General features: G+C 41.6%; 1 protein-coding gene across 1 annotated transcript in view; it reads left to right on the top strand.

The window, feature by feature from the left end:
* The first annotated feature begins 5,839 nt into the window (after positions 1 to 5,839).
* Positions 5,840 to 26,234, top strand: part of LOC114428389 (mitogen-activated protein kinase kinase kinase 5-like) — a 49,126-nt gene continuing 28,731 nt past the window's right edge. The window contains exons 1-3 of the mRNA XM_028396744.1: positions 5,840 to 6,815; positions 21,702 to 21,841; positions 25,191 to 25,214. Of these exons, the coding sequence (XP_028252545.1) occupies positions 6,401 to 6,815; positions 21,702 to 21,841; positions 25,191 to 25,214 (579 nt within the window). The 5' untranslated portion in view covers positions 5,840 to 6,400. The remainder of the gene's footprint in view (positions 6,816 to 21,701; positions 21,842 to 25,190; positions 25,215 to 26,234) is intronic.

Here is a 26,234-nt window from a genome sequence, read left to right as displayed (position 1 = left end):
TATCTATGGAGGGCTGCAATAAGTCTGTGCCTCCAAGTATCTATCTCCTACCTGCACTGCAGAACTAACTGAACTTCTCGCTGTTTCTCCTTGTGAGTGATTCTCTCCATTTCAGAGCTGAGTGACTATTTCATGGTCTGTGGCTGAGCAGAATGGAAAGCTTTATTTGCAGGGTGCAGCATGGACGGCCTATTGATGGTTACCTACACTCAAACCCTTACAAACTTCTTACATTACTCCATATTGCAGGTTGTTTGTTTCTAATTCCACCGCCATATGTGTAGAAAATACATTTTTAAGACCATTTGCCACACTGAGAAACAGTCATTTGGCAAATGCAAATGTAAGTTGACATTTACAAGAATGGTCATAATGTGCATTTTTATCTAACAAGATACCGTTGGAAATGTGCCCACTAAGGTCATGATTAAACAGTGACCTAATGCCAGGTTGAAATGAATTGTTTAGCTGCCTGTCACGGTGCTTCCATTCAGAAGACTGGGTCTGAGGAGTGATACAGTGTTGGGACACATCTGTGCCATTTTGAAGGCTCATATAAATGTGGCAGAGAAATGCATCTAATCCCAAGAAGCACCAAGTGATGGGACAGATAGCAATGCTGATGTTCTGGTTAAAAAAAAAAACAATCAGCACAGAGGCACTCTTCATTGACTTTGTATTGCATATTTATGTCTGCTAGAAAAAAAACGATAAATATGTCTAAAAGTTGATTTATTTGAGTATGACTTACCAACAAGGTAAATAACCCAGAGCTAAGTTTTTATAAGTCTACAGACCATAAAACTGAATCTTTATGGAGATAAAAGCAGAGACAGGAGGCAATAACATGTGAGGGATTAGCAGTTTTCTTGTAGAAGAGTGAAATGGTGAGGAGACACATTCCTATACAATACAAAGTCAATGGAGAGCAATTGTTTCTTCCCATCTCTGAGTGTGATGCCAATATTAATTACTTTAAATATGTGACACTCGAAACTTGCCAATGTATTTTAGCATTTTAGCATCATGTGACTGGCTGTGCCACCATCTGTTCAGCTGCTACATGTGCTGCAGACACTGCTGACAGTATTGTAAACAAACAAATAGATAACATACACCTACAGCATAAAGCATTGCAGTATTACAAACATGTAACACAACACAGGTAAAACTTTGAAAGGCCGATACATCTATGTATAAAAACACTCCAGAGCTTAAAACATTTTTTTGAAATTCTCTGTAACAATTCATATGATATATTTTGATTTGTTTACAGCTTTTCCCTTTTACCTCTACATACTCAATAAAATCAGTTATTTCCACAATGATTTTTATAGAACTTGAGTCACTTAAAATAAACATTATTTTTGTGTGTTATTTTCACTGTGCCAAGTCAATTACATCAATCAAAATCTAGCTGTATAAAAAAAACGATATATAAATAACTGATCAAAATACTGAACTTGTGAAGAAAAACTATAAGTGGCAATGAAAGTACTACTCATAAATACTACTTTAAATTTTTGTGGCCTGTCTGCAGCTTTCCTTTATATTTTAAAGTGTATGTGTTTTATTCCACTATCTCTACATGTTGTATAATGTCACTCAATTCTTATAAACAAATGCAAAGAGACTGTAAGCGTTGGACCAGCTAACAACAAAAAAGTGTTGCGTACAGAAAAATTAAACTGCAATGATATTTGAAATCTTTCCATTAAACTCATTTTGCTGAGAGCATTTTGCAGCAGATTATCTTTACATAGTATTATTTTTAACAGGATTCATCACCAATCTCATTCTAAGTGATGACCAAAACTATGATGTTGTGCATTACCAAATATAATATTTTCTTTTGTTTTAAATCCTGACTAGTAGCCACTAGTCAGTACTTTACATCCCGTAGCACCTTAAATATCAGAATCTCTGGGTCACGGATTCAGGACACACTGACAGCCAGAGGCAACAAACTGTCTGAGGCCCGTCTGCAGGATGCAGAAGCTGAGCAGCTCTGTCTGCCAGATGTGTCAGCAGCTTGAAAAGGCTGCTTTTTCTACCATTATGTCTTTGTGGTGTCTTAATTGTTTATTTCATTTCATTTTCATTTATTTACAGAGACCAAAAAATGTGGATATTGCTAAATTAATATTTTTTAAAGATGACAACCAGAACAATTGAATGAATGAAAGTCACATTTTAACTGTATTCAACAACACATAATTGGACTCAAACTTAACATTCACTGCTCTTTATTTTACTGTGATTGGGAGACACGGTGATGCATAAATGGTTGGTGAAATCTGTAATTTGCCCCTCAGCCATATAAAGAACAGGCAGATGTGTTTAAAGAAATAACACAGCCCTGTGGATGTGTTTGGTTTGGCAGCTTTATTCACTGAAAACTGGAGGCTGCAGAGAGAAAATTTAAGCATGGGCAATGGGGGACATCTAGTGGTAGTACCACAGAAGAACATGCTATTTAAACTGGTGTAGTATAGATTCACCTTTATACAACCAGACAAACCTGAAAACTGTTACAACACACCATACTGTCTGACTCGGTGAAACATTTAAATATTTAACACAATACGTAATGTGTGACACTTATGTGTATGCATCACATGCATAGCTGCAATGGGGGAAAAAAGGTATAACATCTGTAAACCACAATGATAATACAAACTAAGACTTCCGTGAAATATTGCAAAACAACAGAATAGGGTTGGGCGGTATTAAGGTATACCGGCGGGGCACACAGGTAGCGACGGTATCATTTTTAATACCGTCAATAAAAAAATGCAATCCACTTATAGAAGATAAGGATCAAATATTAAACATATTTTATTTGATGCCTTTGTGGTTGAATCTTCAGTTTTACTTCAGTAGTATAATATATTTTACTTTTTGAGATGTTTGATAAAGTTTATGAATATGACGTGATCTCGGTAGATCGCTAGATCCACCCTCGAGAGGTGGATCTAGCAGGATTGGCTCAAATGTGGCTCAGGTGTGAACGCAAATGTGGCTAGCGAATCCGGCTTGCCACATTATTAGCCATATTACGAGGCGCCACCTAGTGGTTTGGAGAACAGCAAACACGCTGGATGAAGCCGGATTGAGTGCGGACACAACTGTGTGCTAGCCAGATTTGAAAATAGGTCTGAACGCATTCAGCTTAAAGGCTGTCTGGGCTCAATCCTACTCTAGCTGGAATGACTTTCTCCAGTGTGAACGGGGCCTTAAGAAGCGGTGACACATACCGAGCTTTACCGGTATAAATGACACCTGCCAGCCAAGTCTATGGCAAGCCAGCCACTCTTTACGCCATACAGCGTTTTACTTCCACTAAACCTGCTTTTCCAGCGCTGTGCGCAATTACGCACATGTACACACTACTGATGTGGCACTCTGAGATCGGTACTAGCGAAAACCAGGCACGCCAAATACCACGGTGGGACCTCTGGCTGCTGGCAGTTGTGAACTTCAAATACACCAAAGCCATACATTTAAAATTCTCTGAGCAAATATGAACCCATTGTCACCAAAAATAATTTTTCACTACAGTTGTATTTTTACTAGAGTATATTTTCAGTTTACAAATAAACACTGTACCAATATGTCAAATAACAACAAGCCGATAGGCTAATGAGCGTAATAATTACCAAACACAGACGTCCGTTGTAGTCCTTGTCGCTGCCAATGTTTGTGTCGTCCACTCTGATTTTACTCACCGTATTAGGCTCCCATAATTCAGGATTCAACATGCAGAAGTCTCAATTTCCAAGCGAGTTGAGTACTTTCAGGTTGATATTACGCGCCATTAGGATGAAGCATGCTTACAAACACTTCCGCAAAACCAGCCAATCAGAAAAGGAGAGCGGTTCTTAAAGAGACAGGAGGTGATGTGATAGTTTTATTATGTGTTTTACTTTAATTTTTGTACACCACAAATAAAACATCAATATGTTGTTGCTTCATTGACTCATTGAATCAGTTACACAGTAGACAGTGATGTATTTGTTTATTAATTTTTAACAAAGGTTGTGAAAATTATTATTTCGTAGTGTAATGTTATGTGACTTCACATTAGGACACTTAATTTGAGTCTGAAGGACTCCTGAAGTCATTTTAGTTCCTTCTTAAGGCCATGAATAATACATGGCATAGGAGGTCTGTTTGTGAATACACAATGAAAAACATTTATACACTGCTCAAAAAAATAAAGAGAACACTTAAAGAACACAATGTAACTCTAAGTCAGTCACACTTCTGTGAAATCAGCCTGTCCAGTTAGGAAGCAATACTGATTGTGAATCAGTTCCAGCTGCTGTTGTGCAAATGGAACAGACAACAGGTGGAAATGAGGCAGTTAAAGACAAGCCCTATAAAGGAGGGCGTAGGAGGGCAACAACCCAGCAGCAGGATCACTACCTCCTCCTTTGTGCAAGGAGGAGCACTGCCAGAGCCCTGCAACATGACCTCCAGCAGGCCACTAATATGCTTGTTTCTGCTCTCACTGTGAGTCCATGAGGGTGGTATGAGGGCCCGATGTTCACAAGTGGGGCTTGTGCTTTACAGACCAACGCTGTGCAGGGCGATTGGCATTTGCCAGAGAACACCAAGATTAGCAGATTCACTATTGGCGCCCTGTGCTCTTCACGGATGAGAGAAGGTTCACACTGACACGTCTGATGTGACAGACGTGACAAAGTCTGGAGACGCCGTGTACATTGTTCTGCTGCCTGTAACATCCTCCAGCATGACCAGTTTTGTGGTGGGTCAGTAATAGTGTGGGGAGGCATTTCTTTGTGCCAGCCACAGGTACCCTGACTGCCATTAGGTACCAGGATGAGATCCTCAGACACATTGTGAGACCATATGCTGGTGCAGTGGGCCCTGGGTTCCATCTGATGCATGACAATCCTGATTTTATTTGATGTTTTTTATGATTTTATTCTTTTTATGATTGTAATTTCCTTCTTAATTTAATGTTGTATTCTGTGATTTCATCTTATTTAAAGCACTCTGAATTGCCTTGTGTATGAATGGTGCTATATAAATAAAGCTTGCCTTTCATTTTGAGTATGGTTCCAAATCCAGACCTCCATGGGTTAATAATTTTGATTTACATTTATCATTTGTATCATATTTTGTCCTCAACTTATTCCACTATGTAATGAATGAAGATTTTCAACTGGAATATTTCATTCAATGAGATCTAGATCTAGATCTAGTGTTCCCATTATTTTTTGAGCAGTAGTTTTTGTCATTTTATGATAAGACTTGTAATATTAGAATTGTACCACAAGGTGTCAGCCTTGCAACAGAAAAGAGTGGACATCAGAAGATAAACTATCTAAACAGCTTCTATGTGCATTTATTAAATTAATCCTGAATGAAAATACTTGTGTGTATTTGTTTGGAGGAATTACAAAGAGAAATCGCACTGCGTTGCTCTTTCGGGCTTGGTAGTAGCTGACACTGTCCACAGCCGCTAATTTACCCTGCAGACTAATCCATTTGGATCCACATTAGATTAATGGACAAAAACGGTGCAATTTGTTTGCAGCATTATGAAACGCTTCCAGCTCACAGGACTGAAAAATCAATGCAGTCATCACGGAGATTAATGCTCAGAGAAGGGACTTTCCCTTCTCTCATTTTTTATGTTTATCACATCAGCTGATGAATTCGTGATTCATCAATTTGTGACTGAAAAGGCTGTTTTTTAGTGAACTGCTCCTTTTCCTGAAGAACACAACTCCTCATAGTCATCGTGTCCCCGCCCAGCTGAACATGACTCCCACTGCTGTGTCCCCGCCCAGTGCGTGAGTGTGGACGGGGAAGATAACAGTGGAGAAGGGCAGGGTCTTCCCGCACATGAAAGAAGAGTCGATACACGCGCGATGTAGCCTACTTTCTCTTTTGACAGATGACACGCCGATACGCAGATCGAGGCTTTATTTGCGCCTAACCTGGACTCGGCGTGACATTTGTGATTCCTGTGGGCGTTGCTGCGCCGACACCGGCGATGTTGTTCAACTTTGAGAAGTAGCCTGTGTGGATTTGTAGCTAGAGCTGAGACGGAATGCGCGGATTTGGTGGCTTTTTATCTCGTGTTTTCTTCGTGGAACATTGTCGTGACCTCAGCCACTTTGCCGCGGACATCAGGCTGTTTTTTTAACGTGATTTTAACAGCAAACATGCAGCATGATGTGGAGTTACAGCAGCGCTTCTAACAGACTGCGTACCTGTGTAGAAACAAGGCAAGGTTGCACGTCGCGCTTGTGCAGAGGTTCTATGGGTAACCGCCGTGCGTAACGCTGGCTCTCCATGGAGCTCTGGTGGAGAAGCTGCTCATCACAACCCACACTTTAAACAGTGAGAGACACTTGAAGCGAAGATGAGTCAGGACCAAGACGGGATATCGCTACCGGTCCCTTGTTTTGGTGCTTGTCACGGCAGAGAGAGCCTCAGCGGGGAGAATACCAGCAGCAACAGCGGAGCTGTTGGCGGCGGAATCCCTGCAGCCGGGACTTTCTGGCAGGATTCTGTGATAGGAGGCGTCAGTCCGACCCCCGGGAGCTGCCCGATGGAAGGGGGAGGCTTACTGTCCACCGGTAAGTCATGCAAAAGCAGGCCGGTGACGGTGGCCTATGTTGTGAACGGAGAGGCGAGCCAGCAGAGTAACGCGGAGAGCATGGCCCTGCAGTGCCTGAAGGACGCGTGTGAGACGGTGGGCAGCAAGCTGGAGACCGTCAACTTTGGGAAACTGGACTTTGGGGAGACCACTGTGCTGGACAGCTTTTACAACGCTGGTAAGTCGAGTCAACCACCAACTACTCATCCATCAAGTAAACCATATGTGACTGACAACATGAAAGATTGATCATAAGTGTTTGTACAGTTCACATCAAAGTCATAACTCATCCTGCAGATGTGATCAAATTGGGTGATTTGGCCTTTTTACGCCAATCCTCCTCCAGTGATTTCACAGGGTTTAACTATGCTCTCCATTATAATGTTTAAAGGTCTGTGGAGCAGAGTGAGTCTGTCACCCCTGAAGTGTGATTATTTCACCTCCCTGTCAGAGGTCAGAGGTCATAGTAGCTGCTGCATTCTGTTCTCTATTCTTAGAGATAGTTTGCTTGGAAGACAGGTTGCTCCGGGCTGCCCAAACAAAACACACATTGACACACACACAGACACACACACGTTACTGCATGTCAGGGCTTGAACCTGCAGCCTCGAGTCTTTTCCACACCGTAACTACTGGATGTCATGGCAGCAAAACTGACAGCATCATTTGTGGTTGATTTAATTTGCTCCAAAAAAATGTGGAGATCATTGTTAAAGTTTCCCCACACACACAGTTTCCTACTTCTATTGTGCGCTTCCTGTGTTGTGCAGCAGGAGTGTCATGGTTTGAGCCGTGAGGCTGGACTTTCCACTGGAATCTACAGGCAGAGACGCACGCCATGTTCTACCTCTTACTCATACTGCACTGTACATGTAGTTGGCTCGTAATCCTGCTGGAAATGTTCAGTTGCATAATAAGATCTCAGACAGCAGACCTTAGAGGGATTTGGGTAAAATTCAAAACAGCTGTAATGCACAGTTTGCATGTCACTAAGATATTCAGCATTATGATTTGTTGAGCAGATATAAATCTGCACATCATATATGTGGGACAGCTATTTAAAGCCACAAGCCTTTTAGAGAATAGGGCTGTAATCAACCAAAGAAAGTCTTGGTCAACTGAAAGCCTCAAATTCCGACTAAAAATCGACTAATCAAGGGGGGGGTGTACCTGTGTGCGAGTACCCATAAATATTCAGCAAACCACCAGCCGGTACTCTCTGTCTCTAGTGGGTCAGGCTAAACCAAAGTAGTGAAAACAAGGGGGGTGTTCAAAGATTGACTGTTACCTGTGAAATGGGTGTGCAGAAAACCCCCATTAGCACTTGGTACATTCCTCCTGATAAAATTACACGCAAGAAAAAGTCGACCAATCAGAATTTTCAATAAAACTATTATTTCTCCTGCCAATAGCATCTAAAACAAATGACCAAAGAGCACCTTAATGACAGTTATGAGTGAAAATATAGATGCTGTAGATGCTGCTGCATGTGTTTTAGAACCCTTTAATAGGGAGGTTTGGCCATCTATTAAAGAAGTGATGAGGCTTGCAGTAGTGTACATCATCCTCTCTAAAAATGGTAATAATGAAAAGCTTATTAATGGTTGCATTAAACCAATTTTTCTTTATTTTTCCTCACAATATTGATTTTTTGCATTAAGTCATTAACTGAGACAGGGCAAATAAAAATCAATTCGGAGGTTGCACATGTTAGTAAGCATTGATAACTCTAAATATAATTTTTTCGATTCTATTCATTCATGTCTTATATGGCAGATCTGACCCATAAAGTGTTCAAATATTCAAGTATAGTTGTTTTGCAGACACATTGATTACACTGTATTTGTGATGGGCTGATGTTGTCTGATCGATGTCATGGCTATAACATAAGTCATAATAGTTAATTTGTATGGGTGCACTTTATTTAACATGGCCATCTGAAAATCACCCTCAGATTGTGACACAGTAGCTACCCTAAGTGGTCCAAACAAGGACATCAGGTTCACAGTTCCGGGCTCAGTGATGGCTGGCTGATGCAGTCTGATCCCACAGAGGACTCAATGTAAGCACAGTACAGAGGCATGAGACTGGTGTTTTTTAAAAAATTAGACTTAAGTCTAAGACTTAGACTTAGAATTAAACAATTTTCTCAGTCAGTTCCCTGTATATTATTTGCTCTTCCTACTTTGAACAATGTTCTCATACCTCACATGGAAGGGTGGTGGCATTTTCCTAGAAACTGTGGTATCTGTTCAAACACACACTTCTTTATCCTCTTCCTGCACAAGTGTGTAGCAGAGATGAATGCCAGTCAACAACTGCACAAAAAACAATGATGCTGACTGGAAGTGTGTGTGTTCCTTAATTTGAAAAGAGGATTTGTCAGATTCAAATGCAGCCCTTACATGATGCTGCGGACAGACAGGGCAGAGCCTGCCACAAAAGGCAATGTAACTGTCAGAAGTAACAATAAACAAAGTAGATCTATAGAGCCTGTGTAGGTGGGCATCGTTTATAATTTAATGGCAGCAGTCCTGGATTCCAAACAATTCAATGCAACACAGGTGAATGCACCAGCTAACTGAGGCTTTTAGCATCGACTAACTTATTTCAGAAGTCAATGTTTGTAGATGTTTCTAATCTGATCGCATTGATGGAACATCAAGTGAGAGAAGATGAGGGGATTGGATCGATGGTGCTATGTCTGCACAGCAATCATGAAGTACTCAGGTAGAAATTGCTCAGTATGTTCCTAATGACATATGGCTTCAGTCAACTACAGGCCTTTACTAATGGAACATCTGACAGGGCAGATACCTCAGTCAGTGATTGGGTAAACACAACCTGAACTGAGAGCAGCTCAATACAAGTTAATGTTAGACTGATATGCCCTGTTAAATGCAGCAGTCGATGTGAATCAGGGATCAAACTTTTTTGGTCATTGCTGTGGTATGCAGGACTTTGTTTCTGCAGTTGATCATTATGTTACAACACGGTATAATTCATAGGCAGTTCAGTGAGTTTCTGAACTGTTCCTCAAAGCAGCTTTGCCTTAGTGTTTGGTGGCTGTTTTTATCTGGCCAGATTGCCTTTGGTAGTTCCACCAAGACATACATTGTGGTCATCAGGGGGTGAACAGTGACACCATCAACTCTTACACCTTAGCATGTTTATCACCCCTGTGATCAGATTATGTCGGCCCAATGTCCAAATATGTAGTTCTGATCATCTGGTGTAAATGTACCCATAGAAACTACTGAACAACCAAACTACATGATGATCTACTTTGAATTTAATGATCTGATCCTTCATTGATGCAGGGACCAGGCCTCGGGCCCTATAAGGGTAAAGGAGTCATCATAAACTGAGGTGTGGCAGGAGATCCTAACACTCTGCAGATAGTTCAGATGTTAGTTGAGAGGGTGGGTCAAGGGTGGACCAGGACACACTTGCATGCACATTTGCATTAGTGATCCGATCTCAATGCGCCTTTAATCCATGCTAGGTTGATTCATAATGGTACTTTAGAGCAGTCCTTGTGTTAGATATATGTTAGTCCAGGTAGTATAAAATGACCAGGCAAGGTCCTACTATATCCAGGGTCAACTCCGCAGGGGGGCCAGGTGGCAACTTCAGATTGAGATTGTCTCGGGATTCACTGGCATACTCAGCTTTTCAGCTGAGAGGCAATGCTGCTCTGAAATCCCATCAGCTGGCCCTCTGCTAAGTTGTTTATCCTCCGTCCTGTTTACTCTTCATGCTTGACTGCCTCCTAGAGGTCAGAAAGCACAAGGTCAGAGGGAATTTGTCGACTGGCGGCTCTCTGGCGTCTGGGGTAAAAGTACCATCACCTCAGTGGGAGAAGTAAGTTGCAGTGAGTACATGTTTCTTCTTCTCATGCTGGCATTTCACAACAGGAAGCATAGTGTGGACTCACTGTGTGACACATTGTGAAATTCACTGTACAGATTTATGTCAGGAATTAAACTCTCAGACAGGCTGTCAAATGGATATTATGCATGTTCTGGGATCTAACATGCTTACATGCAGGAGCAAAACTAACTTTCAGGACTTGTCAGAGTTCATTTAAGGTGAATGGCAGCAGGAGTGGGTAAAGAAAGTAGCAAAGGGTGACAAGGAACTGAGTCATCTCAGTTTTTGTATCATGGTTAAGACAGGACAAGCAGACCAGTTTCCTCAGTGTGCTGTCATGCGACATGTTCACAATGCAGTATATAATTATATCACCATAACCATGCTGCAGCAGAGGTGTGATACTCATCTGTCTTTACAATTACTCCTCTTACATACACTATGCAGCTACTGTTGCTTCTGTTTTGTTTCACTGTCTGACTTCTAAATACACACCGCAAATGTTAAACAGTAAAGTGGATGCAAATCTGCATGGGTGGCTGTGGGTAAGGAAAAAAAAACATTCTGGGCAACAACATAAAGAGTTTCAGTTTACATGATCAGCTGCATAGTGTGTGTCTGTGTGTGTTTCTGTGTATACACTTATCCCAGTAAGGTAGATGTCTGGTCTCTTGTAGAATCCCAACACACAACATGCAAACAATTCATGAATTGAAGTTGCTTCATATTGTGCTTAGTGGTGGTAAATCCAGATCTTTTTGTGGATTCAGGGTTCCTCTGATTCACTCACTAAACTGATCCGGGTCAGTGAGCCATCTTGGTTGCCTCATGCATAATTGGCCATCAAGGCTTCCACTAATTTCCAACTGTTCACCTTCAGAAGTACTCGGATGACACAGCCATAGTTAGTTGTGTGGAGAACGGATGGGAGGATGAGTATAGAGGCCTTGTGGAGTGTTTTGTCAGGTGGTGTTAAGAGAATCACCTGCAGCTGAACGTGGCCAAGACAAAGCAGATGGTGGTGGACTACCACAGGGAAAAGCCCCCGCCCTCCCCAGTCTGTATCAGTGGGAAAGATGTGGACATAGTCCCATCTTACAAATTCCTGGGGGTCCAACTGGACAATAAACTGGAGTGACACTGAGGCACAAGAAGGGCATGAGCAGACTGTACTTCCTGAGGAGACTCAGGTCCTTCAATGTCTGCAGCAGGATGCTCCACATGTTCTACCAGTCTGTCATGGTGAGCACCATCTTCTTTGCTGTGGTGTGCTGGGGATCAGGCATTAAAGCAAAGGACGCCAACAGACTGGACAAACTCGTCAAAAAGGCAGGGTTTGTTGTTGGCTTTAAGCTCGCCAACCTGGAGGAGGTGGCGAGGGAAAGAGTGCTGACTAAACTGCTGTCAATCATGAACAATCCCTCCGACCCTCTCCACAACACTGTGGACAGACTGAGAAGCAGCTTCAGCAACAGACTCCTGCTGCCCCGCTGCTCTAAGAAACGGTACAGGAACTCATTCCTGCCGTCCACCATCAGACTGTATGTAACTCCTCTGTGACTGTCAGAGCTGTGCTCACTAACTCGGACTAAAGCATCATCACAGGTGCATTTCAAACTACTCAGTTACATTAACTGTGTGTTACGCTTCTTATCTTCATTGATCTGCTTTATGTGTGTGTATGTACATTTTCTTCTTCTTTTGTTGCTGCTGTGCATGTGCCCAGACCTTAGTCAGAATTAAATAAATAAATTTATATATGACTGTAAATATACTGTATAATTATGTATTTATTTCAAAATTTGTTCTTCAGACACCACATTTATGTATCTCACGGCATTATTTTTAAACAACTTGGCCGAGTATAGGTAAAAGATCGTTTATTAGGTCAAACAGTAGCTCACACTTTTCATGGATATTCCTGGAAATACCAAGAAATTATCCACCATGATTTTTTTTTTGTGTGTGTGATGATTTTACCGTTTCTTATCTGTAGCCCACTTCTCAGGTTTTCCAGGTGTATATTTGCACTCGTTTTTTTTGCCCAGTGCAGCTGCCTCATAGTGCAGCTGCACTGGGTTCCTCATTCCTATCAGGGGAAGTAAGAGTGATTAGGTTAAAACATTGTTTGCTTGTCATTAATACGAATCCCCATTGTTTCAAAAGAATTCTGTTTCATTGAAATACAAGCAGGAAGTACATTAAATATTAGGAAAGGTTAAGAAACCCTTTATTTGTCCCACTTTTTGGGAAATTGCATATGCATGTCAGGGCAGCATGTGTTGCGGCACAGGTTTCTCCCAGTGTGTTTGTTCACATTCTGTTCTCAGCTATTTTCTTCCCCTCGGGGCTATGGCATAACAGTTTGTAAAATCTCTCAGTGTGTGAAAAAGCAACAAAAGTGGAGCAGAGGTAAAGAGTCTGCCAGGAGGAGCGGTGTGCAGGGCTGGCAGGTCGGCCTCATTTCCTCCATCATGGTGCTTTCTGGGCCGTTTCTTTCAAAGCAGACTTGTGGCTAAAAATAAAGGGAGCATTTATCTCTCTGCTGGGCAGGGCATCAGAACTACTGAATAACCATTGTGTAGTATTTCCCATACAATCCTGTGGTAGAGCATTTGTAGACAGAAATGCTCAGCTGAAGGACTGTAAGCCCCCTTTTTTCCCATTCCCAGGGTTATATTTTTGGTCTGTATTTGGCCCCACGTATTTTATCACAGATAGAGACAAGCATGCATTTGGGCTATTTGTGTACAGTTCAAAATCACTGATTATTGTTTTGGTTTGTGTTTTTATGCAAAGAAAAATAAAAGCAACGCGTCGTTTCACATGGGTAGTAAAGACTCCCTGAGGGACCAACATGCAGCGCCTTGTCTTTACCTGGAACTGTGGCCTGACTAGTTTTGAGTCCTAGGAAACTGTTATAAGAGTAGACGCCTTGCAGCAGACTGATCCGAATTACCTGTTGTAGGAGGACACACAAAGCTGGGCATACGCTGTATAATGTTAAAAAAAATGTTTTCTACTGTACAAGTAGATCATCTTCAATGAGTCAGATTTTGTGCCAGATTTTGAAAGTAAACACACGCCCCTTGCTCTCAGAGCTCACCCCGAAGCCAAGCCTCCCAATCACATGGACGCGCATTGCCTGAAGACAAGTCTGTGACTTCGGCCATCATGCACGTACCTCTCTGGTGCGCGCAGAGCAGGAAGAGAGTGACAATCAGCCAATACTCCACGCAGGGTCATCCCAGAGGATTGGCTGATGTTTTTAGCATTTTATAGCTTCCACAGATGATTAATATTCTTCGTTTTAATGCGAAACTGTCTAACTAATTGGTTGCTATCGGATTGTAAAGAGAAGTTACACTAATTTAACAAACAAACAACAGTGTATCAGAATGAAATCTCCTACCCTACCTTTTAATAATGCTAATAAATAAGGCAGCCAAACAGTAGCAGCTGGTAAATACCAACTACTGGTATCTTGACTTGACAGGAAGAAGAGGAAACCTCAAACCACTAACCTTCTCCGCTCTTTGTATCTTGTCATATTTGAGCACAGATTGTGTCTTGTTGCCGTGACGCTTTTAGAATCTATCAAAGCTACCAAGCTAGCTAAACAATTTGCATCCGCGTAGATGATACTTCCGTATTTGTGTGAAAATGAGGGCATAATAAGGTAGCTATATGGGGTTAATTTTGGACAACTTGTACCACAACAATTACAGATACAAATCAGTATGAAATACATAACCAAAAGTGGAAAAGGCAAATTAAATTATAAAAAGATGTAATCGTGCACAAGTAAGACTACTTGTTCGCCTACCTCAGTTCTTTTACTGCTCTACCTCTTTGCTTGTATTTGGATCAAACAGGAGTTAGGCAGACTTACATGCTACCATCATGGTGACAGGTGGAGACTCCAAAAACTGTAAGTGACCTCACAGAGTGAGGTGACATGATGATTGGTCCAAACAAACGGCCCGGCAAGACCTAGGCAGCATGTGATCTTGCAACTCAAAAGAATCCAGCTGCTTAACAAGGTTGCTTTTAATAATTCCTTATAGCTTGGGAAGGTGATTGCTGGTTACTATCACATTAGATCAGAATCAGGTCTGCTAACACAAGAAGAATAATTTCAGTAGAAGTCATTATAATGTTTCCAGTTATTATATAGTAAAAGTCTGACATTGTCACAATGGTAACCCAGCAGGAACTCCACATTTAAGTCTATAGTCCACAGCAGCCTGCATATCACAGCAATGAATCATCATTAGTAGCATGGGTTTAAGAGCCAAAAATCATGTAGCTGCCCTAACAGGCATACACAACCACCCTCCTCCCTGCTGTTCCTGGAAATCTGGCAGAGGATTTGGACTTTATGCTCTTGAAGGTTGCTTTTTTTAGGGAGAGGAAAAAGACCTCTTGAGTGTGGGAAATAATTTCCAGTGGAGCTTGGGGACAGTAATTCAACTGTCTCCCTCCTGTCCTCTATGTGTGCCGAGCTCCAGGGAAAAAACTCTTTCTGCACTCTGCTCCACTAACAGCACCAGCCTCATTCCCTCCTTCTTTATTAGAGATAAAGGGGGGGAAATGCACACTGATGGCTTCACTCACAGCATTTCCTCACTGAGTTGCCATGGTTACAACATCTTATGTGTAGCTGTTATGTAATTGATTGTAACAAGTGCTTTATTCACCTACTGTACTTCTCTTGCTGGAGTCAAATGGGGCCATCGCTATAAAACTGCAGGTCTACACAGCTGGCACTTGACTGACCATTGTGTACAACTGCTCACTGATGTAACCACAAGGACTTTTAGCATTTCCATGCAATGACAATTTCACAAATAGGAAGTGCTGTTAGGCCAAAGTGAGAGTACAAACTAACACATGCAAACAATTTATGCTTCACTTTCCCAGTCAGATGAAGCAGATTGTACAGTATACTGCTGTAATCCTCTGACAGGGGAACAGCTGTGGTATACTGGAAATAACATGGAGGAAAGCAATAAAGTATTTATCAGCAAAGTTAAACAAGATACAAGGATTCCTCCTGTTCTACATCGATAAACACGCAGCTTGCAGAAGTAACTGGGTCTTTAAAAAGATACCAGCACTGTACATTCAACTTAGATTGGTGTGTGCATAGGGGGAAGTCTAAGGCAGGGAGAGCACATACTTCTCTGTGTATATGAGAAAATATATTTCCCCACATGCCCATGTGCATATAAAGAAGCCTAAGGCAGTGAGAGCACAATATTCCATGAGAATATGTGAAAAGCCTAAGATTTGGCAGTACAACTCAATACCCCAACAAGTGCGTATGTGTAAAAGTTCAAGGAGGGTAGAGCACAGTGTGAATGCCTAGAAAGTCTAATGTAGAGAAAACACAATTCCCATCCTTCATGTGCAATTGTGGAATGCTTAAGGTGGGGAGAACACAATGCATTCACCTTACGTACATGAAAAACCTAAGGAGGGCACATTTTGTTATGTAAATAAGTGGGGGGCCATAGGTCGGGAGAACACATCGTCTAACACTAACATATGCATAGAAAGACAAGGGGACCAACAGCAAGGTGTCATCCTAGGCTGTAAGAGCTTGTAAGTAGTGCAAGGGAGTCATTATTCTGAAAATAATTAGCATATTTCTGCTAACGCTAACGACTCCAAATTCTGTTAAGTCATCATGCTACATATTATCATGTATCATGTTCTGCATTGCAGTGCAGTCAGAAATCAGACAACACACGAGTGATCATGAAGTTGTTTTGTATTATGCATATATGCATATTCCACTGCATATAAAGCTGAAGGGATGTATAGTGGGGTGTCTCAGCGTTGTTTATAGCTGATGGCAGTTTGTAGCGACTGTTTACATTCTCCACATCCCACACTCATTAAAATAGATTTCTTTGTGTCCAAATGTATTTGGCTGTGGGCACAGTGGAGACTTTGCATTGCTGAAATAATCCATATCCACTTGAACAGTCTCCAGTGCCGTTTAGACCCTGCTGTGATTGTAATATTGAGCAGATACCCCCTTCCAAAAAGAGCATGTGGAACTGGTGGCGGCTCTCAGTGGAGGGCTGAGAAGGATCTATAAAGAGGAGGCAAAAGACATGCAGGATGGTCTCCAGTGTATTCATGCAGCTCACCACTCACTCAGCTGCTCATCACCTCCCTTTTCTTCCCCCCCTCAGAGGCCCCGCAGGGCCTAAGGAACCTGCAGCAGCAGGCCCAGTGCTGCTCAAAGTGTGAGAGAGTATTGAATTATTTTCCCTCCTCTGCTTTGAGCTGTAGGCGAAGGAATCGGTTTAGTTTTTGGTCAACAGCAGCAGGTCCAGCCGTAGGAGGTGCAGCAGGATTATCAGGACATCACTATGCATGTTTCACTCCAATTTATCTTATCTTTCCCTGCTGTAGACACACGTTGGTTTATTAGCTATTTACAAGAAACACCAATCAATGTGCGCATGTGATCGTGTGATGGCCTGTGACTCAAGTCTCTCTGCCGCTGTCTCTCATGCTGCCTTCTGTCAACACTATGTTGGCAGGTCCGCTCTTACACTGGCATAAACTCAGCTTTGGTAAGCAATCACGACATGAGACTGCTCTCCAGAATCAGTCAGAGACTTCCAGTGTACACATGATGGTTTCCATTTCTCTGCTGTTTGTCTGCATGAAATCAAATTCATCATCTTGAATGTGGCAGATTATACATTATAAAGCTGCTCGCAGGATTCATTTTTGCTGTTTTTTAGCATTTTATTCAACCTGCAGAGCAATTTCTTCTTTGATGTGTTTACAGTTTCACATGCTTATTATCTACAAAGTAGTAGTAGTAGACCTTGTAAATGTGATTGCAGCAGGTCTACATGTTCAATAAATATTAAAGGACCTTGACTTTTGAAACATAAGACATTAGCATTCCATATAATTACCAGGCACACTGTGCAGCATGTGCCATGATTATAAGGTGCTATAATGTATGAAAAAAAATGCTGAAGCATATTGAAACATGCTGAAGTGCAAAAACTGCAGTTCCTCTAATGGCCACCTGAGTGTGGCTCCAACAGTGAGTCAACAGTGGAGTCATTCCATGTTAAAATGAACTGTTTTTACAAATACATTTATTTGTAAAAACACTTTAGGCTCTATAACGATCAGTTTCTCCATGTGGAGCTGGGGTTCAGCTACCCTCATATAGAGCAGACCAATTTTTATTCGCTTTGAAATGTTATTTTTTGCTGTATAAATGTATATGGATTTACCGTAGACCTGTCCATGGTGTACCCAAACTCTCACCCGTAGATAGCTGGGATAGGCTCCACCCCCTGTGACCCTGCACTGCAGGACAAAATGTGGGGCAGATGATGGATGGATGGATGGATGGATTTATTGTGACTCAATGTGCTGGACACAGCTGAGAAAATGTGTGATTTGGTCTGAAAGGCTGCCACTGCATGCAGCTTCTGTTGTTTGTTGTTATGAGAGCAGGCTGAAATATACACTCCACGCTGATGCTAGTCGAATGTTGTCAGCCCCCGATGGGCTTTATTGTGAGCACAAAGCACTTGTGTGAACTGATTGCTCGTCTCATCTTACAATCTTTCATTTTTTTCCTTCATATTTGCACCAAGTTGGCTGAGCTCCTTCCTCACCACCTTTATTAGACCTGCCTTGTGACACAGCAGCAAACATTTTTCACGGCTCAGACAAGCAGGTGAGGTTTCCAAGCAGAGCGGTACAAAACTGTTTTTTCTTTCTTTTTTTCTGCCGAATACAGCTGAGCTGTTGCTCTTAATGGCGCCTTTGCATTAAAATCTGTTTCAGATGTAATATTGATGGGGTCTGCTGCCAGCAGAGAAATGTAATAAGCTTATCTTTTATTCATCAGACAACCTGTGCTGTCTGATGCTGATGGGAGCAGTGAGTGTGATTAAAAAGTTGCTAGACAAAACAAGATAGATGTTTGCCTTTAAAAAAAAACATTGGTCTGGCAATTTATCTTTTATAATATGACTCTTTTTTGTATAATTTTATCAGGTCATTTGTTACTTCGTTACCTCTTATATTGTCACTGACATCAGAACTTCCGGAGTCAGACACTGTTGCAGTGCAGGAATAATCCAGCAGCCAACCAGGATGATAATCTGCTGGATAGCCCATGCAATCTTACCTTACTGCAGGTCCAGGTCTCCATTTTTAAGTGTTGCCTGATGCATTTGGTGAGGGAGGGAATGGCTCTCTGGTTAATCCTGCTCTCCAGAGGTTATCACTTACATTTTTTGATTACCTGTTTGCACTAGTGATACACTGATCTAATATTAATATCAGATATTGGCCTCAATATTAACTACTTAGCTAGATCAGGTATCCAATAATGGGGCCAATCTAGTTGTGTCAACTCTGTTTGTGTTACATGCTACTTCATGCATCAGAGTCATGTGGAGCATACCGGTGGACTTGACTCACAAGGAACACATAGAGTGAGTCAGATTTATTGAGGTATTTAATGACATTACAACATCTCTAAAGGAAATGATATCAGTTTGGTATCCGGTATTGCTCAATAGGCAAAGCCCTAGGCAGCCCTTTGATTGGTCTGCCTATGACATATACAGTTCTGTTAAGTCATCATGCTACATATTATCATGTATCATGTTCTGCGTTGCAGTGCAGTCAGAAATCAGACAACACATGAGTGATCATGAAGTTATTTTGTGTTATGCATATATGCATATTCCACTGCATATAAAGCTGAAGGGATGTATAGTGGGGTGTCTCAGCGTTGTTTATAGCTGATGGCAGTTTGTAGCGACTGTTTACATTCTCCTTATGAGCCTTATGAGCGTATGTTTGCCAATACGTGCTGTTTAAAAAGTTGTGCCTCCTATAGGAAGACATATTTTATTTCCAAACAAAATGTAGTACCAGTATCAGCCCCAAAAATCCAATATCAGTCAGGCAGTTGTAGACACCAGTATTACTTTGTATTAGGGATCTCTGCAACATAACTACTATTTATTACTGTTAAGGCATGAATATTTGTTCTGAGAATTTTGTCAATGACTCCAGTCTGGATCTGATCACCTTAAGACCACAGCTATGACTCGAGTATCTGTTGCTGCTGTAAACCGTAGATGCTGTAATGGTGGTAACATTACATCTATTTTGCAGTTGTCAGACTTTCTGAGAAACACAATTTTCAGCTCCTCTTCAAAAAGCGAACAACCCATCATCTGAGTGTACGCTGACATCAACTGAAGACGACTGACTGAATGTTTCGGTGGTTTTTCAACAGCTCTAATGGGCAGCAGGCTTGAAACGGCCCATTAGAAGGTAAAAGATTGGGTCAGCAGGGTCAGAGCATATCTGCACCTCCCAGAATCTGTGTAATGTGTTTGTTGACACAGAGAGGTGGATAGTTGGAAACAGATGAAAAAGCAGGGCACGGCCTTTATCTCTGTGACTCTCTGTTATTGCTGGAACACGGCCATCAGGTCATCAGGTGATTTGTTTTTGTTGTTATCAGCAGCTGGAGGACCACCATCCTCCACACTCCAGTGTTTTTTGGTGTTCCATGCCAAACACAATGTCATCTAACAGCATGAACAGCCCTCTAGTCAATGAAGTCTTTGGTAAAAGTCCACTAGCAAAACAGAGCAGCCTGAAGCCCTGCTGCCCTGAGTGACTGTTAGCAATATTTACTCCTCCTTGACCTATTGATCCTGACCTGTCCGGTTTGGGTTCAGCTGACATCAATGAGGTTATTGAGTGTATTTGTATTCACTGTCATCCTTATTAATGGGATTCATTGAAGACTTCTGAATTAGCTCCACTTGTATGTCTGACATGAGAATCTATAGCTATACGGACAGGCTGAGCATCGCCTTCTTCTTACACACTTCATTACACGCTTATTGGCAGTTTTCACTGTAAAATCAATAAAAACAGGCAAGTGGTGGCTGTAATTAAAAGCAGACACGTGGAGCTTTGACATAATGCAGGCTTTAAACACATGAGTGTTTTATTGATATATTGACTTTGTCAAATGATCATGAGAGACTGTTTATATACAAGCAGGGTTTAATGTATAGAAAGATGGAGTAGAGCTCAGACGGGTGGTCCTGTAAACCAGCAGGCACTGCTCATTCAAACCTTAAATTATTCATAATTATATACTATAAACAGATGAGCTATATGCTTCTGGTACCAGCCTGTAAACATGTTTGTTTCTGCTGTAAGGTTTTAAAAAGGAACATCTAAGGCACATATGTCAAAGTCAAGGCCCGCGGGCCGAATCTGGCCCGTTAATGAATTATCTGTGGCCCCCGGGATGATATTTGATTAGTATTAGAACCGGCCCGCAGGCCGTAGCCGCCCGCTGGTGTTTTGCACGCACTAATACTACATTTCCCACAATGCAACGGTAACCCGCGAACTCACTGCAGCAAGCGGACTTCGGCTTCATCATTCATTAGCAGTCAGACCAGATGTCAACTTTCAGCTACCTCCTCCACAAAAAACGGCTAAACGGAAGGTGGATGCTGAGAACAGGGGGTTTCAAGCTCGGTGGGAGGCAGAGTACATGTTCACTGAGGTAAATGGCAAACCTGTGTGTCTTCTGTGTGGAGAAAGTTTGGCTGTAATGAAAGAATACAATTTAAGAAGGCACCATGAAACGTCTAAGAAACACACAGACAAAGACAAGAATATGGACACGGAACAAAGGCTACAGAAGAAGAATGTACAGGACATGTGATTTTTCTTTGAAGGTAGTTTGTTCTTGTCTGTGTGCCTGCTGAAAAATGTTTTCCCGATTATTCATTTAATCATTAAATAATACACTGTGTTAGGTCTTGGTTCAATAGGCTACGTGCAATCATTTCAATATGTTTTAATAAACATTGAATCAGTCTGGCCCTCGGCTTATAGCCAATTTGTTTTTTTGGCCCTCTGTGTATTTGACTTTGACATCCCTGATCTAAGGGGTTGGACTCACTTTTAAAAGCAGCCTCGAGTGGCCGTTCGATGAACTGCATGTCTGCTACCAGTAACGGAACTTCCATTATTTTTCTGGGGACATTTTTTTTATATATTTTGTTTAGCTGAGTGATTGCTCTGTCTTCTTAAGTTATAACCCTGTCAACCTGCTCCATTGATGCCTTTATTTCATTCTCAGACATCGCCGTGGTAGAGATGACAGACGCCTTCCGCCAGCCCTCACTTTTCTATCACCTGGGGGTCAGAGAGAGCTTCAGCATGGCCAACAACATCATCCTGTACTGCGACACTAACTCCGACTCCCTGCAGTCCCTGCAGGTAAGCCGTCATCAAGCCGGCGGAAACCGGGACACTCTGACCCCTCATCACTTTAGCAACAATCCAAACAATCACAAAGGTGCTGATTAAAGACTATATTTAGGAGGGGGCTGGGAGGAAATGTAATTTGATGGCAGCAGCACATAAAAGCATTGGTAATAAGACTTAAGGAAATGCAATTCTGCTTTTATGACTAAAAGTGTCTTCCTTGATTGATTTGCATTTTTTTCTCTCAGTGGTGGTTTGGCTCCTTCTTCTCAGGGATTACAGTGTCCAATACAGTGATGGTCTTTTTCACTTTAATGTAGTGTTTTTAGGTGAACCTTTTAGCCTCTATAAAGGATATTTTCATTTTAGTCTGGATTATTTCTTTGCTGAGAAGTTTCTAAACAAAATATAATAATATGAAGTGGGCCTTCAACAGAGTAACCAGGCAACCAGTTTATTTGTGTTTAAAAAAGACATTTTGGAACAGGGCCTAGAGGCCAGTGGGGGAACTGCAGTTTTTGACACTTAGGCTTCATTTCTCAGCCCCAGATAGACGACAAATTAGAGGGAAACTCGGGTAGTGTCAGGGAAGGGAGTCGGTTACCTGTTTTTTACAGGTTTGCAATAAAAACAGCATGTGTCAGCATGTTAGAACAAGTGTCAGTTCTTTAGCTCCTGTGTGTCAGACAAGGCTAAAAAAAGCAGCTGTGACTTAACAGCAGAGGAACACTGAGGCCTTTCTTTTACGTCGCGTGGTGAAGAGAAGCTGCACAGCCAACCTACAGTAATGCTCAAAGGGCAGTTTGAACGTGCACTCTTTGATGCTCTGATGTAAGCTCACAGGAGTTTCCCCTCCCTGTGGTGTGGCACGGTGCCTACCCGTCTGGCATAGTCGGTGGGCTTGCTGCTCCTCCTCACCCAGCCTGACAAGAACGTTTGCCTCCGGTGGTTTCCTTCTGATCTTTATAAGACTGTGAAATTGTTTAAAAATTCAATATAGGAGCTCGATTATTAAAAAAATGCACCTTAAAAAGCCTTAGTGTTCCTCCCTTTGTTTCTGTAAAATAATACACGAGCATGCTAAAGATCTTTTATACTTTTCATTTCCTCTTTTGAGTTAAACACAGCAGCATGAAAAAGACTATTGATTGGACACATTCTGAAGGTCATCACAGCACTTACATTCTGTAATATGATATTGATGCTTTGCATGCACACATTATTGCCATGTATTCCTCAGGGGGAAAGTAACACTGTGCCATATTATGTTGTAGCAGTATAAGGATATTTCTTTTGTGCTATAAGAGATCTGTACTCTGTGTAAAGGGACAGTTCACCCTAAAACCAAAAATATATATATCAGAGCTTTATAATGACACCAGTACTTAGGTACTTAGGGTGTAAAACTTAACAAAGCATACATTTAATGTTGATGAAGATTCTCAGTCATCCAGGTCATAATACGTAGAGAAGATTGAAGCAAGGCGTCTGGACTTGTAGAGTTTTCTTGAAGACGTTTCACTGCTCCTCCAAGCAGCTTCATCAGTTCTGTTTGGTGTTGGCCTTTCTTCTGTGGAGTGGTTGTTTAGTTTCTCCAATGTACAGATCAGAGCATTCCTCACTGCACTGGACTGCATATATCACATTGCTGTGTTTCTCCCTGGGAGTCTTATCCTTCGGGTGAACCAGTTTCTGTCTCAGTGTTATCATTGGTTTGAAATGGACCGGGATGTCATGGTTGTTGAAGATCCTGTGGAGTTTCTCTGATACTCCTGACACATATGAAATGGAGATGTTTCTCTTCCGTTGGTTGTTGTCCTTTTTGTGGCTTTTTTTGTGCCCACTTGGGGTAGCCACATGTTTGCAGGGCCTTCCTGATGTGGTGTTGCTCCTTCTTCTCCCCCTCTGAGCTGGTTGGTACAGTTTGTGCTCTGTGCTGCAGGGTCCTGATGAGTCACTCTGTGAAGAAGCCACCCCCCAGTCTTTACATTTTTTTCAGTGTTATGTTATTCAACAAGGACTTATTTTGGAGAGAGAAACAACCTTGAGTTGTGTTGCCGTGCCTACACCCTGGACAAAGGCATTACATCTCTGTCTCGTCTGTACACAGCTCCATCCCATTTGTTCAGAAAGGCCTTGAAGATCAGAGCTAACATTCATGCATTTATTATAGGTCAATTTGTTGCAATTTGACTGGCTGGCCACATGGCACAAAGAAATGTTGTGTAATGACACTTAAGGGGGCAAAGTGTAAGATGATTTCCATTCGATTTTCTTTCACCTGTCCCTTTCTATGGTGACCAGTGCACCAAACACACAAAACCAATTGAAAGCCCCTTAAATTTTATTTAAAGCTGTTGATGCTACTATCAAAGTCTGTCCGCAGATACTTCCTTGATGTCTCCTCATCTGTGACGCCTGCACATAACAACCACTCCTGCTGCCGGCTCCCTGTCCTCCTCCTCCCTGAAAAACAAAGCACAGAGCACAAATGATAAATGAGAGTGGGTTTATTTCTATGACTGCACTCACATGAACACATGATCCTCCTGGTCTGATCATATGCCATTTACACAGAACATGGGTACCATGGCCATTCATGTCCCTGTATACATGATCACATCAACAGTATCCAGGTTTTTTATCATGTACCCCAGAGAACGTTCAGAATCCTGGATGCAGCATTATGCTGCTAACTGAAACCAGGATGAGATGTGATTAGGTGTAATATAGAATATAACCATGTAAGTGCAGTTTATAATGAAGCTATAGCTAGCTGTACATAACTGCAATGATAAATTTCTGCATGTATTTCAGCTCACATCTTGTTCTTGGCATTGCAGCAGGAGCAGGAAGTGTACATATTGTGATAACACAACAAAAACAGCATCTAATCCACATATTCTGAGCATGTCTGCTCTATTCTAAGCAACTTGGATAAATAGGATTAGGATTACAGATAGGTTAAACATTTATTTAATTGAAATTACAGATCGGCATGGGATTGTGCAAATTATAAAAGCTAATTCAGGGCTATACCTTTTGAAATATTACTCAAGAAAGGAAAACAGCACAAAGCGCAGCAGCCATTATTGTTGTTGTGTATGTGTGAAGGAAAAACATTGTGCATGAACAGTTAAAGATACTTCTCACTGTGCTTTTTTCCATAATGCATCTACTTTGCTCTTTTCTCCATCCATTCAGCTGTTAAACAACCACCAAAATTCCTACAAAGAACATGTTGGCTGTCTCTGTAGTGATGCACTGAATTTACTCTTCCAGGATTGTTATATTTGAACCCCCTCCCCAGGAAAAAATGATCTTCTTTGAATGTTTTCTTCTCTTTTCTCTCTTCTTTCAGGAGATCATTTGCCAGAAGAACACTGTAAGTACACAAAACATTTGCTTTTTTTTTTTTGTTTTTCACACATTACTCACCCATTGCTCACACATCACACATATTATGTGTTGCAAAGAATATGTTTTTTTTTTTTTTTTTTTTTTTTTACAACGTGCAGTGAACAGTGCCTTATGTTGCCTCCTCTCTGTGTTGTTAAAGGTTGCCTTCTCTCTCTCTCTCTGGTGCTTTTTTATTTTTGTTTGAAAGCTGTGATAAACGTTCGGTTTCATGTAAAAATGTTCTCTTCCACTTTCAAGATGGGTTTCTCAGATGACAGCTGTTTCGTGACATGTGGTGAGGCGGGATCTGCATTTATAAAAAAAAAAAAAAAAAAAAAAGGTGCACAAGCATTTTGAAAATTTGACTTGCAAAAACTGCAGCATTCAAATGCAGCGCTGCCTTAAAAGCTAAGGAAATCCTGTTCTTAACTGCCTCAGATGCTGCCTGCAGAACAGTCAGTCTGTCATAGATTTATGCACTGGAAGACGCATTTCGTTGATACTGTTGATGCACTAATTGGTCTCTGGCTGTGTTGTTTAGCACATAGAGGCCAGGAGTCCATGTTCAGGAGCCAGATGAAAGGCTTAGTTCTATCTTAAGTGGCTTTTCAGAGTAGAAGGATGTGGCCTGGGCTGCATGAAACGCACTGTTCTCTGACACTGACACGCACTGCGCGAGGAGAGCTGATTATCACTCGCAGTATTAGAGTGTGAACTCACGGCTCTGTCTCTCTTTTTATGTGCACTCCTTTCTCTCTTTGTTCTCTCTCTTTCCTGCTCCTATTAATGCCCTCTGCACTGGTAAAAAGCATTTAAAGTGGACTTTTTGATCATTTATTTCCATTTCCACAATAATGTTTTCCCATCTTTAGTTCCTGAAGTCACTCCTGACCTACGTCTTGCATGATACAATCTAAAGCATGACCTTTCGACCTTAAATACAATATATGTACTATAATATGTGCTGTTTACGACCACCTAATAAATAAGTCCTTTCTCTTAGCTC

This window comes from Parambassis ranga, chromosome 24, assembly GCF_900634625.1.
Source record: "Parambassis ranga chromosome 24, fParRan2.1, whole genome shotgun sequence".
NCBI classification, from domain to species: Eukaryota; Metazoa; Chordata; class Actinopteri; family Ambassidae; genus Parambassis; species Parambassis ranga.
Note: the sequence above shows the minus strand (reverse complement) of the source record. Positions and strands in the feature narration are given on the sequence as shown.